Source organism: Clupea harengus, chromosome 12 (genome assembly GCF_900700415.2).
Source record: "Clupea harengus chromosome 12, Ch_v2.0.2, whole genome shotgun sequence".
Lineage (NCBI taxonomy): Eukaryota > Metazoa > Chordata > Actinopteri > Clupeiformes > Clupeidae > Clupea > Clupea harengus.
In genome coordinates this window covers 8,191,533-8,206,532 of record NC_045163.1, presented here as the reverse complement: position 1 = coordinate 8,206,532, position 15,000 = coordinate 8,191,533, and the positions used below count along the sequence as shown (strand labels likewise).

Sequence of the window (15,000 nt, the reverse complement as noted above, 5' to 3'; positions counted from 1 at the left end):
TTTTTTCTGAAACGAAAAACTTTTAATGAGGGCTAAAAAGAAGAGAAAAAAAAAAGTATTCGTCTGCCTCTCTGTCTCTACTCCCTCTCGTCTCCTTTCCCCCTCAGTCCGCCAAGTTCACTTCCCTCCCCTCGCTCTGTAAGTCTAATAACTTGCAAATAAATATACAAAAACAATGGCTGGATGGGCTCTTTAACAACGAGGCCTTTGAGTGCACACCTCCAAGAGTCTATTTATCTTGCCAGCATTAATTAGTGCTGTGGCTTTGGGAGGAAGACTAATTTAGCGGAGGCTGTTCCCTGGCCTCGCCAACCAGATGGAAGCCGCCTAGACGCACTGCACAGCGAACGCGCCCAATCATTCAAGTTTGATGTAGCTTCACACAACATATGCTTTGCATGGAATCAACAGAGATTACGTAGTCTTTAGAGCAGGTATAAATTACGTTTGTGAAGTCTTTCACCGTGTGAACTGGGGTGACGGGATTTTTTTATCTCTTTTTCTCTTCAAGAGCTGCGCTTCCTCAGATGGGACTAGCATATCCAACTCCTTAATTAATGTCAAAAAGACAGATTTTTGCCAAGATTTCCTCAGATTGGGAGTCACTGACTGGGTACAAGGGCACAGCTGTCAAAAGCATGTGACTTTCTTTCAGACTCTCTTTCTTTCATTCTCTTTTTTAGCTATCTCTCTTTCTTTCCTTTCTTTGTGAGGATAATGAGAGCTACTGAACACGGCCTACTGCAACTGATTATTTTCAGCCCATACAGTATTTCATCCAAAATCGGACACGGTGAAAAAGCAGGAATTTTCTACTCATACCAGCAAACTGAATAACAGCAGTCTGTCATTACTGGTGATGGGGAGGAAACACAATTCTTTACTCACACTCACAGTTATAATGCTAATGGATCTGAATACTGCACATGGACCACATAAAGTACACTGTATGATGTCTCTTTACAATGATTCCTCATCAAAGTTCAAAGTTTAGTCAGTATGTTGTTCCTCTGTCAATAACAGTAAGGACAGACAGTGCGAAACTAACGACTAAAGAAAAAACATTTAAAGGGTATTGGATTGGATTTCAATGTTACAACTTTTCAAAAAGATATTTCATATTTTCATTCCATAAAGAAAAGAGAAACTCAAGATGTTTTCAATAATGTACTATTTCCCTTCAGGCTGACAATGAATGACAAGGTGTCTCAGGCAACTTTATATAAATCAGCTCTGGACTATCTCTCACAGTGACGGCTCCATCCGAAAGAAGAAGAAGAGGATAGATGACATTTTCTTTTTTCGGAATACACTAGTGGGATGACTCACTATTTCACTATTTGAGCAGCTGTTGTTTTCAGATTAGGGTTTACAAATACACAGACATAATCTGTGCAAATGAGTTGTTCCTTTCTGCTTCCTGGTTGGACAGCCAACGATCTCTCAATCACATGCATCTCAAAAAAATAGTTTCACAACACAGTCTGACACTGAAAAGAATTATGTTTTCAATACATAAATAAAAACAGGTTTTAGATCAATAAAATAAATACACATGTTTTAAATTAATAAAGAATTATGCTTGCATGTGTTTAGTATTTTTTGTTTGCACTATGTTACCATTCTCGCCAAATTTGACCATCTGCAGTACACAAACAAAACAAAAACTAGGCTAACTCAAGTAGAGCAAGTAGAGGACCTTCAAGCAACACTGTGTCACAGTGTTCTCTCATTTTATGTTTTAATTTGTTTATGTTTAATTGCTTCATCCGGCAACACTAATGGCCTTCCTTCATGCATAACTAAGCTGATTAGCACAATTAGGACTGAGAGCTGAATACCTGAACAGGTGTCACTCGCTCTGCTCTACACCCTGGTCTACACACTTTGGCCTGAGAGATAACTGCTGTTTTCTCTGTGCTCTTAATGATTATACTCCCTCTCTGTGCCAGCACTAAGATAGAGAGCGAGAGAGAGAGAGAAAGAAAGAGAGAGAGAGCGAGAGAGACTAAGAGGCACTGCGGGGAAACTGGCAGGCAGAGGAAATCCTTTCATCCTAATGCCATTAATGTTTTCAACATCCAGCACTGAATATGCAGCAGATACGTTTTTACCTTACGTACCGAAGTGTAACCTAATATTCTTATCACTCGCAAATAATCAAGAAAATGTATTTATGCACAAGTGACTCTGGCGTGTGTGAGAGAGGGAGGTTGGGAGAAAGGTAGAAGTTAAGGGTGGGTAGAGGGATCCAGATATAGGGTCCTGCATGTCTAAGGCTCATATTGTAGATTGTCTTTATTGTTTTACATAAGTATGTACCAGTGCGCTTGCATCCCTGCCCCGACAAATTTCCTGTTTGGATTGTAAAAGTTAAAACTGACCTCACTTGGCTTGAGTTCGCAGAATCCCACACAGAATCTGTGTGTGTGTGTGTGTGTGTGTGTGTGTGTGTGTGTGTGTGTGTGTGTGTGTGTGTGTGTGTGTGTGTGTGTGTGTGTGTGTGTGTGTGTGTGTGTGTGTGTGTAACTAACACACTCTTTTCCTCTTTCTTTCATGAGGACTTTTCCACTGACTGATCCCATACCCAAGGTCAGTGGTCTGAGCAGGTTTGTGTTTGAAGGCATCCCTCCCTCGCGGGACTACGGTGCGGAGCCGCTGTAAAACAGGAACCGGAGAGTGGAGCAGGAGTTTGTTCCTCAGACAGGCAGTGATAAGGGCAGCTCAGCGTCGGGCCTTATCAGCAAAGACGGCCCGTCGCTGGCACCAACACAAGCGGGTGACGCGGGACTGGCGGTTTATCTCTACGCACTGCTAATGAGCCGTCCAGGCCCACGCCACCACCGGCCGCCCGACAGACCTCCACTGACAACCCCAGGGACAGGCCACTGCCCGGAGGGGGGGGGGGGGGGGGGGGGCCTTCTTGAGAGCAGATCCAGCCGTAAGAGAAATACACTGCTCAGTCCACAAGTATTCAGTGTGTGACACAGGATCCAAACGAACAATACCATTACACAAGAGTTGTAGATAAAACATTACCTTTCATGCCAAATCCCATGTGTTTGTGTCTGTGGAAACCAGGTTTTTTGGAGCACAGATCCATGGAGCTCCAGTCATAAGAGAAATTTACAATTCAGTCCGTACACATCCAGTCTGTGACAAAGGACCTGCAACTGCATCTTTCGGGAAGGAAGATCTGCAGGCAGTCCTGCAACGCTCTCCTAACATGAATGTAAATAAATGACTACACTCCCTTATCAGAGCACCGAGTCATCACACCGAAATTGCACCAACCTCGCCGTTTCAATTATTTCGAAATCATTTCAGCTAAAACAACTTTCCCATTTCAAATGAAGCTCCTTTATCGCTACTCATACACATGCACCGTAGCGGTGTCACAGCCGCTGGTTCAGCTGTGCTTCAGCAGGGCCGTCTGAGGATATCTGTGTTTTTCGTCTGTACAGTGGGGTTGGAGAAATGTTTTGTATTGTAGTGCAGTGGCGAGAGTGACAAGCACATGGCCAGTCGGGGCAGTTTGCCGGTGCTTATCTTACAGCGGGATGTCAAAACTCTCGGTTCACAAAGTGCTCCGCTCCGCTTTGCCCCAAAGTTGCCGGTGCTTATCTTATAGCGAGATGTCAAAACTCCACGCTCACAAAGCGCTCTACTCCAAACGTGGACTTTTTCGGATGTCTACCATGTTTGATTCTCTCTCTCTCTCTCTCTCTCACACACACACACACACACACACACACACACACACACACACACACACACACACACACACACACACACACACACATTCTGTCTACAGTTCAGGCTGGAAGAAGGAAATGTGAGAAAAACAGTCTGCCGAGCTACTAAAAAAAAGCCAGTCAGAATGGCAGACACACACATACAGAGAGAGAGAGAGAGAGAGAGAGAGAGATTGTTAATTGCGGAGCAGATAGAAATCGGTCTCCAGGAGCGACAAGTGGTCGCGTCACCGGGTCTCCCTGCCACCCTGTCTGCCTGCTCCGCCTGCCCTGGAGAGCGAGGAAGTAGCTTATTTAGACTCCACACACACACACACACACACACACACACACTGCTTTAAACACACCGTCTCTTTTTTCAGTCTCAGTCAGTTTTTTTTTCTTTTTTTCAGACGCTTGACCAAAGATGTCTGTCATCTCTGTCTAACGCTCTCTCTCCGTCTCCTTGTTTCCCACTCACTTCTGATTATCCTCCTTGCCCCCCTCCCGGCATAGATACCCCCCCACCCCCCAGACTACCCCAGAGCGAGTGCTACTGCTGTGCACTAGGGCACTTACATAATACCCCCCCACCAGGGCCCCCCACCTCCACCAGCTGGCTTTCCTGAGGATGTCAGTTCCCTATGGTACACACAGACACACACAGCCGCACACACACACACACACACACACATACACACACACGGACACACACACTCGCACACACACATACACTCGCACACACATACACACACACTCACATACATATACACACTCCTCCTGTCTATGGTCATCACATGGACACACACAAAAAAGAGAGAAAGAGAGAGAGAGAAAGAGAGAGAGAGAGAGAGAGAGAGAGAGAGAGAGAGAGAGAAAGAGAGACAGAGAGAAACGAAACACACATACACTCACACACACAAAAACCAACATACACACACTCCTCCCGTCCCTGGTCAGCACATGGTCACACGCACTAACACATCAACTCCTGTGTATGGTCAGCACACACACACACACACACACACACACACACACACACACACACACACACACACACACACACCTCCTGTCTCTGCTCAGTACATGCTGTGCTTGGCAGCTCCTCCACTGTGGCAGCAGCGAGGCATCAGGATACCTGTCAAAACCCAGGTTGCCAGAACACAGGTTGCCAGATAACTACCTCCCTTCCCAAAGCAGGGGATTTACCCACAAAGACCACCACTCCATCTATGTGACGGACTGGAGTGAGCCAGGCCTCCTCCCAACTCAATTACTCAGTGTGAAACAATAATATCTAATAATATTATCACCGTATGCACAATCATGGCACACAGGAACCATGGGCAGAGTCAAGCAATAAGAGTCATACGAGTCATACGAATCAATACATAACTAATACATGACTCAACAAGAAATACATAACTAAGACATGAATTCATAAATAAATACATAACTAATACATTACTTAACAAATAAATACATAACGAATACATTACTTAACAAATAAACACATAACTCCATGCCATAACACAATAAGTGTCAGTGCTTAAAAACTAGCAGTGATTCTTAAAGCACTATCTCTGAAAACATTGGCACTTGAAGCCAATACCTCAAATATAAAATGCGATTTGGATGCACAGACAAGTCAAACAGCTCAATATTCAGTTCATCTCCATATGGCGGTGAGAGAATCTTTGTCTAGACTCTTATTCTTATTAGAGTCAAACAAAGTGTTGCAGTATGAGAGTAAGACTGATGAAGATCTGTTAGAGTTTCACTCCCTAATACAATAACACTACTTGGCATGAGACCCAACAACATAAACAACTTCTTAATACAGTGACAACATAGCGAGCTTACTTTGGCCATATTGCCAATAATGCAGGGTTTACATAGTTTCCCACAGGGGTTTCTGAAAAATGGGGTGGGGGGACTTTTTTGGGGTTGTCCACGGCCATGCTCCCCAGAGAAAATAAATATAGAATTTGAACTGCTAAACACATCAATGTATTATACATTTAGATGAAAACTGATAGACAAGCTATACATGTTTTAATCAAGTAAATCATGTCAATAATATATTTGATCATTCTGATAAGAATCCAGGACTCTATTCCTCTCCCAGATGGCGAGAGAATGGCCATCTGGCAGTCCTTTTGAGAACAATCCTACTCATCTCATAGAGAAAGAGTATGCATCAGCTAAGGACAATGATCCCATATAAAACACATATTACTGCTTCACATGAGATTAAGTAGGCTACCTCACACATGCCTCTACTCCAAGGTCCTGCTGGCAATAATCCTGACATGAAGGGGTTATATGCTAATATGAGCTTTTGTGGAGGAATGGTCGTGTGAATAAGAAGGAATTTTAAAGCTGGTCAGTGAAGTCATAGAAAATAAAAATGAACCTTACAATGATGGTGACACCAGCCTTACAATGGAATAAAGTTACAATGTATCTGAACTATTAAGGATGAATTCCATATGATGTGTTTCCCCACGGTGCATAATTCAGCCATGTGTCTTATCGGCTTGATGTTGGACATTTAATCAGGAATGAATACAGCTAAAAAAAATAAGCTTTCAATTTCCTTATGCTGATACTGCGGAACAACTGTTCAAAAATCACCTCTCTGATTTAGAATAAGCATACCCATATGTGATGAGAGCTGCAATAAGTACTCAATGTTAAACATGTCCTTATGTGAGCACATACTGTTCTGAAATACAGATCAGAGAATAGGAAATAAGAACAACTTAGAACAAGGGTGCCCTAATGTTAATTGTTGCCTTACTAATTGTCTTTATCATGGGTATACAAGTTTATTTTCTCAATGATTAATGCAAAGTGGTGTAAAGTGCAGATAGTATATCTATGCAATATTTACAAAATTTGAAAATTAATTTGATTTGTTAAGACCTTAAGCAGCACCGAAAACCTCTTGTAACATTTGTGAGAGAATAAATATCACTTGGATTAGAAATAAAGTTGGTATAGTTTTCAGACCACAGAAGTTAGTAAGATTTACACATATACTTAGGTGTCTGTTCTTTCATGGTCAGGCTTTTAGTTAACATGGATTTTGAATTTAAATTAAATCACAAAATGGCAGGAATTTCATGGTGACTGCAAAAAAAGCCAATTTAATCTTGGCCTTGGCATTAACTGAAAAAGAGGTGTGTTTCTATGAGAGAGAAAGAGAGAGAGAGAGAGAGAGAGAGAGAGAGAGAGAGAGAGCTGAAATATCTCCCTCAATGGTAAGGTAGCTCATTAGCAAATGCAGCTAAAGTCATCAAAATGACATCTCCCTTGGTAAGCCTGACACGGGCAGCCCACACCCGACGAGAGCGGGCAGTCTTGCTTCATGGAGTCAGTCAGCTGTGTCTTACCTGCATTTGCCATGGCAGCCCACAGGTGCAGTAGAGGCAGAAGCGCACATAGGGTGTCCATCTTGGCTCCAGTTGCACAGTGAGGTCTTCAGAGAGCGGAGGTGTAGCTCAGCTGAGTGCTGTCTAGTCTCAGAGGTGGCGGTGTGACAGGGATGCTGGAGAGTGGCTCTGTTTCTAGGAGGGGGTCTTCACACAAATCCACTTCCTGAGGAAACCCAGAAGGAGGCAGGAACATGAGGATCAGCCGATAGGCACACGCTACTGATGAGGCTCAGTCATTACATTCAGTATGAAGAACGTTACCAGTGATCTCTCTACCAGAGTACTTTTTTATCAGCCTCAATCCCACTGGTCTGGGTATCTCTACCGTGTATTAGACTAGTTTGATCACATTAACATTTAGTGAAGATACTAGGCAAACATAGTCTTGGCCTCGGCTATCACTGGAGGAGATAATATGCATCTGCCTACTCATGGAGGTATCTCTTGACAATAACAGGGGTATAGACATACTCTTTCTGTAACTCAATTTAACATATTACTTGGTTTCAATTCCAGCAGCTACAATCGCTTTAAAGGCCTACCACAAGGAAATGGGTGAATGAGAATACATTAATATCCTGCATCATTTTCTTGTGTTCTGTCATTTCGCCATCAGTTTGACGTTTCTAAATGAGTTCTGCCCAATGTATTTATTTTCCGAAATAGCTTTTTTAAGAGCGCACTGGGTTCGGCAGAACTGAGTTTATTTGGTGACCAGTAACTCCTGGCCGACTCTCTCCGGAAACACTGCGGCGTCGTTCTTTTTAAATAATACTACAATACGGACATCAGATAAGAGCGGCAGTGTTGATACATGAACCATCTGTGTCGAGGGGAAAAACTATAACTGTTTATTCGCAACCTAAGCAAAAAAAAGCCACATACTTCCCTTGTAGACGACTAAATAACAGCCCAAATACAATAAACTGACTTTTCTAATTTGATCATCAGCATGTATAACTTTTTGGTCAAATAGGATCCCTATGGACTATACTTTCACTATTTAAGGGTAAACAATCGTCATGACAACAGCAAGGTTCGGCGTACAGGCATTAGGCGATAAACCTAGTGATTATACATGTAGAATACTTTCACATCCTAACTTTACTGGAATTTAACTGGTAGAGATATTACCGTTTAGTCTTCCTGGTCGTTGATGACAACATACCTCATTATTACAAATATATGGACCTGGACGTTAAAGTTTTGTGGGAAAAGTAATATGGAAGACCAGTCCTGTATGATTTATCCCCAATGTTTTAAAAACTGCAACAAAGGCTACTTCAAACCCTATGGAGATAGTCATATTTTGAAATCCCACTTTACAAATGATTTAGGAAGGATAATAAGCAAGGACTTACAAAATCACAGGTCGTAGTATTGTGTCTGTTGGCTTGCTACTGTAATCCACATGTGCGCGCACAGATGAACTGCGTTGAATTGGACAAACTTTCTGAGTTGGTCGCGGCGCCGCGAATTACTTTTTTGCACCACTCCTACTCGGCCTGCAGCGTTCATTAACGTCACCCAGCCTAGCACAGAGATTTGTGGTCAACAGGAACAGCACGTCGTTCTGGAAGGGCGGCACTGACTTTTGTGGAGAAACCAGGAAGAGGGGAAAACGAACAAAAAGCTGATAACTTCCTTGTCATTTGCTGTGACCTAAAATAGAGCACATTGTGTAAAATAAACCATGTACACTTTAATTGATTAATCCGCTAGAATGGATGCATATGAACTACATTTAATTGAAGGGTTGTGAACAATATTCCCCCTTTTTCCTGTTTTGGATCAAATACATAACTTTGTTGTTGCAAATGACCGCTTGTTGGTTGTTGATGTTAATAACTTGATCATGTCAATAGAAATGATGCAGGATTAGTTAACTATGCGATAGTGATTGGTGATGGTGGCGCTTGAGATGATGAGAGAGACCGTTACGCACTGGAATCTGATGTCTGTAACATCAGACTTTGAGCCCAATACTGCCCTCTTGAGGAACACCAGAGCATCTCTCACCCCAATTTTTTACCTCTGGCAAGTTATGTTTTCCTTGCCGTTTGTTGGTTTGTTGTCTGGCCGATTTTCATAAAACTAAGTGCAGAAGTGGAATAGTGACCATGGAAGAACCCATTAACATTTCGAGGGTATCTAGATAAAGGGCCAGATCAAGGATTTCCCCCCCACTTTTAACACTATATAACAATTTGACACTTTTTGAGGTATGGTTTTATAGGTGTAACATGTTAGAAAAGCAGGTTTAAATAATTGCACAAGATAATCTGTTACCTGTATTTCAGTTTCTTTTTAATCTTTTATTTTGATATCACAAGCACACTGGTATTGGGGGTCTCTGGTAGCCCCCCCTCTCTCCCCCTGTTTTGTTCCTCTCTCCCCCCTTCCTCTTTCCTGTTTCACATATGCTGGGAATGAGGTAGGTGGTTGAGTTTCATGGGGATAAAGAATCTAATAAATATTGCCTTTAAAAATAGGCATCTAGGTTCTTATATATCTTCTTATAACTTCTTATTATTATATGTATAATATAGCTATACTATTTTCAGGAAATATCTCTCTGACCTATCCTTTATATGTTTTTCCTTTTGTTACATGTGGGGGCTAGCATTGACAGTGGAGCTAGTGTACAGGAGCTCACCGAACTGTTTGTCTGTTGGTGTGCTTTCACAGGTGTGATACAGTTTTTACTTATCTTTTTTTAATGTATATATTACATGTCTGTTCTTATTTTGGCCTGTGTGACACATGCTGGGAGTGAGCATTGACAGTGGAGCTAGTGTACAGGAGCTCACCAAACTGTTTGTCTGTTGGTGTGCTTTCACAGAAATAAACATCCATCTCAGCAACTGTTGTCCACGAGTCACAAATATTAAAACACAACGCAGAAGTTACACCGGTTACATAGGCAACTAGTTATAGTCATATAGAGGACAGATAAACACATGTGTCTTCCTCACTAGCCATCCAGGATATGCACTATGTAGTTCTGTGTACCGAGCTGGAATACCCTGCAAAAATGGAAGAAAAACTTTCAAAGCATGACATTGCCAGCTATACTGCCAAAAGACACCAGTTAGTGTGTTGGCAAGCTTCTATCAGTGTCAACTGGGCTGTTGGTGGTGTTTGCAAGGTTTTTGCATGCCTTTTAGGTAGTTAGCTTGCTAGTTTTGGAACATAACTCCTAATTGCTGCTTTAAAGTAACATATTTACCTTAAAATAACAGCTTCAAAATCATTTTGGTGGTACACTGACTTGTAATACGGAGAATGATGTCTGTGCCACCGCCACAGCACACCTGGTACGCCTGGTATTATACTTGGGGGACAGGGTGCGACACCTCTCACGAGAACTAAATAATGCTTTATGGCACCACCTCAGACAACAACAACTAGACCAGGGGTCACCAGCCTTTTTGAAACTGAGAGCTACTTCAAGGGTACTGAGTAGAACGAAGGGCTACTTGTTTGATACAAACTTCCTGAATAACAAAGTTGCACAGATCACTATTCGATTAGTCTCACCTCAGATGACAAGAAGCTGAAAGAGTCTTTGTTTAAAGCTGTTGTTAAAGAAATGCTTCTTGGCCCAACTTCTCCAGTGTTATCATCTGCGAGTAGTGTTTTGAGAACATGCCTTGCGGAAGACTTACGTGGTCCCTGCGGGTAACCAGGTGCCCGTGGGCACCGTGTTGGCTACCTCTGAACTAGACCCTTCTGCTAACTATAAGAAGAAGCTAGCGCAGTATTCTCTGTATGGACATAATGGCAGAGACAACGAAGAAACCAAGGAAGGTGTTGTTGGAGGAAGTGAGAAAGAGAAAAAGAGAGAGTAACCAAGCCAGAGACGGAACAGGAGTCAGTCTTGGACTGGCTTTTACTCGTTGGCGAGAGCTAAAAGAAACAAAAGAATGCAAGTCAGATGCCAAGCTGGCCTTCTTTCTGTTGGACTAGTCAGAAATAACTTAGTAGTCTTGCTATGTCTTGTGCTTGTTTGATGTTTGGCTGTGTTTAAATCATAAACATCCCTGCCAATGTTATTCATGAAAGAATGTGATGTAGGCTGTAACCTTATTGGTGTCATCCTTGTCTCACAGATATGTGTCATTTTCCCAGATGCCCAAAGTCATCTACCTCAGTCCTGTCTCAGGCTAGCATCCAAATAAATTCATCTCAAAAAGTTTGATCAGTCTTTGTTAATCTCATGCCAGATAAGCCTTGGAAGTTTGCAACCTTGAAAACTAACTCCGCTGCCTTTATCATGTTGCAACAACAACATTTGATAAGATTACACATACTCCACATTCAGACGCTTAATAAAATAATATACATAGGCTGAAAACGCTAGCAGTATTTCAACTAAACAAAAATTTGGCATTCTTTTTTTTGTTATTCTTTTGATGACATTAATCTCCAATGTCACAATAAATCAAACTATGCAAAGGCATATTTGTGTAAAATCTTGTAATATTACTCTACCTTGTCAGTTGACATGCCTTTTTGGCTTCTGGTGGTTCCATATCCTTCAGTTTGCCAACAAATACATGTGTTCCACTGTCTCCGCAATTTTAGGGGGAGCTCAGTAGCAAAAAAAAATACCCATTCTCGCATAATGGTCCTCTAACATTGCAAATAGGGCATTTGGCCTTGGCCGAGGTCTGCACTCTTCATGTGTCCTTCTAGTTCTTAATCGATTTGTTGGTGTCTCACAGGTTCAGATATGATTAGGATGCTGCTATAGTTTGAAATATTGTAGCTGCTTATCAGACAGAAGATGTGACCTAGCATGAGTTTTAAACAAAAAATTGAGAGCAAGGGAAAAACATACTGAAATATAATTCACCTTTCTGGTATTGTGTGTAAAATCTTAAAACAATAATCATGTTGGAATATACTGCACGTACTGTATGTCCGTCCTGCTGATGTCAAAATGAGTTATCAGGTATGTGTTTTGGTCTCTCTAGAAGAGACTACGTGTATATACATCACAGACCTTTTCCTAGTAGGCTTGACCAAGTATGGGTTTAAAACCTAGGGTTTGTCGTCATCCACATGACCAAGACATTCCGACAGAAAACTAACACTGGCCATTCATCAAAGGCGTCGGAGGCGAACAAACAACGCGGGAGGAACCCGGCGGGCGAGAGCGCACGTACGCAGCAGCGCCAGAGGTGCTTGTCTGCTGCAAGGCCTCAATGCGACGCTTTCCTCTCGGCGGCGGGCTCCGAGAGCGTCCCCGCAGCCGATTCATAACAGGAAACAATCGGCGCTCAGTGGTCATCGTCTGTCATCGCTGGGGTGACGTGGGTTCCAGCGTGGTGCCAGTTGTTTCCATGCCATCAGCCAACAACACATTAAACAAAGGGGAAAGTGTCCGTGCGCCAGCTCACAGCTTTCCTTATGGCTCTCTCAGGGTGTCCTCAAGGGCAGCGGTTGAAGTGATGGCCGTGACCGCGGGGTCATGAAGTACGCACGTTCGCTCTAGCAGCCGTTTTTCTTTTTCAATGAAAAATACATTTCGCTCTCCCAAGGGTCAGAACTTGAGTGCAAACACAACCGCTGGCTGTAAAATGTCAGTAAAATGACTGCACACAATTCATCCTGTGCCCCACATCTATTTCTCAACTTGTGCCCCCCTTTCCAAATAGGCTCTGTCAAACACATGTGTTAAATGGGTTAGCAAAAAAACACTGTTAAAAATGTACAAGGTTTTCTTTCTCAGAAGTGTGGACGTGACCTGCTACTGCTGTACCAGCGGGACACTAAGTATAAAGTCTGTTCTGTGTTGTCATATGAGGCCACTGGTATCCACCACTTCCCGTTGACTGCCTTTCAGGGTCCTGTGTATTTATTTTCAATTGTTCACCCCACATTCCTTCTCTGTTTTGCCCCCGGGGCCTTCATGTGCAGGTAAGGGCTTTGACATTGCGCACGAGTTGTGTTGTGGGGGGCTGCTCATTCGCTGGAAGTGCTTGAATTCGTCTCTAAGTGATTGCCCTTCCGAGCAACACATCCTCCTCATCCAAGACAGACTTTTCCTCTTCCCCCGCAGCAGCACGTCTGGAATGGCGAGCGGAGCGGAGCGCTCCTTGGAGGATAGCCCGGATACCTGGAGGAAAGTGTTTCAGAGTGACCGGAAGGCTGGCTCGGAGGTGTGAGGGACAGGAAGGCTGCTGCTCACCATGATCTCATGAGGAAATTTCCAATAACAGTCGTGATTTAGAGATGTTGTCTTCTGCTTTGTGTTCTAAATACCTGCCTATTTAAATGTGCGCTTTACAAAGGTAGCGTCTTTGCACATATTTCCAAAACATTTGAACACTAACTGTATTTCCCCTAATTGCTTTTGTACCAATTTCACTTTTTTATCAAGACTTCTTATCAGTATTAATAGGCCTATGTTTATATCTTTCTTCCACTGACATTTATGTTTGTATGATTGATACATAACCTGACAGGGCACTATGTGTAGTTATTTCTCTAATACTCAGCCAGGCTGGGTTATGGACCAGGCCAGTGGGGCAAGTATCCCGGGGCCTCGGGCTGCCAAGGGGCCTCCAAGCCTCATACGGTGCATGGTCCCAAGACTTCCAAAGGAAGCTCAAGCTGACCACTAGGCCCCTTGGTGCTTATAGAGTGAGCTTACCACCAGGGCCCCCCAGACCCATCAGCGCTCACAATTTGAGGGCCCCCAGACCCCTTGTTGTTTAAAATGTAGGCTGGCCACTAGGGTCCCTCAGTGCTTACAGTGTGAAAGCCCTAAGTCCCCTTGGTGTTTAAAGACTGAGCTGACCACTAGGGCCCCTAGACCCTGGAGCTTAAAGTGTGATCTGACCCCTAAGCCCCTCTATGCTTAAAGCTGACCACTAGAGCCCGCGGGCCCCTGGGTGCCTGCAGTGTGAGTTGACCACTAGGGCCCTCAGGCCCCTTATTGCATACCTCGAGCCGAACACCTGGGTCCCATGGTACCTACAGTGCATGCTTAAAATCCAAGCCTCTCTGAAATTACAGTGCTTCTATACAACTGAGCCACTGGTTGGCATGCTACAAACCGCTGTGACATGATACAATATTCACCAAGGCAGTTCATTCTGCATAACTAGACAGTTTGAAGGGCGTCATATTATGGCAAGTTGTTTGTTATTTGACTTAGCGTAACTAGCTATCCCTTTATTTTAGCTAACTGTCCATTTTCACCATTGAGACCCCAAGTGTGCTAAATGCACGTTGTGGTGTTGATACTAAATTAGCACACTGTTTGGTAGTTATTGTTTAATATTGTTGTTTATACTATATGTAAAATTGTCTAAACTTTAAGTAATCTGATAATAATTGTGAACAGAGTTGTTCTATTTACTTGATAGAGCATAACAACAATACGGAAAGCAAGATTAAACAACTATTAAAGGGAACAAGTATAATGAAATTACTTGTTTTTTTTAATTGATCTATAGAATACATAAGTCTGGCGTTAACCTAAAGAGGCCCCATAGATTGGACAGGATTGACATCAGGCAGTGTTACCAGGATGAGTTCACCACTGTCAATCTCGTCACCTTGGGAATCTCATCATACTCTGTCTAGACGGTTAACACTGGCTGAGCAGATTCACCTTCAGAATGTAGCTCCAGCATCCGCTCACCTTGGCTAATGCTCCATCCCCATGGAGGTCCACTGCTCCTTTCAGTGTGGACAAACAACAACAAATGCCACACATGGTCCAGAATTATACCAAAATATGGTTCGTACTTGTGTCCAATGTCCATCCCTGTGGTCATGTCATCTGTATTGTTGCTTCATATCAACTACTT

At 43.0% G+C, this 15,000-nt stretch overlaps 1 protein-coding gene across 1 annotated transcript in view; it reads right to left on the bottom strand.

The window, feature by feature from the left end:
• The window catches only part of eng (endoglin), a 43,233-nt gene extending 34,534 nt beyond the window's left edge, over positions 1–8,699 (bottom strand). Inside the window, exons 1-2 of the mRNA XM_012814712.3 lie at positions 8,536–8,699; positions 7,133–7,337 (exon numbers count right to left, since the gene is read on the bottom strand). Of these exons, the coding sequence (XP_012670166.2) occupies positions 7,133–7,193 (61 nt within the window). The 5' untranslated portion in view covers positions 7,194–7,337; positions 8,536–8,699. The remainder of the gene's footprint in view (positions 1–7,132; positions 7,338–8,535) is intronic.
• Between the last annotated feature and the right edge of the window lie 6,301 nt (positions 8,700–15,000).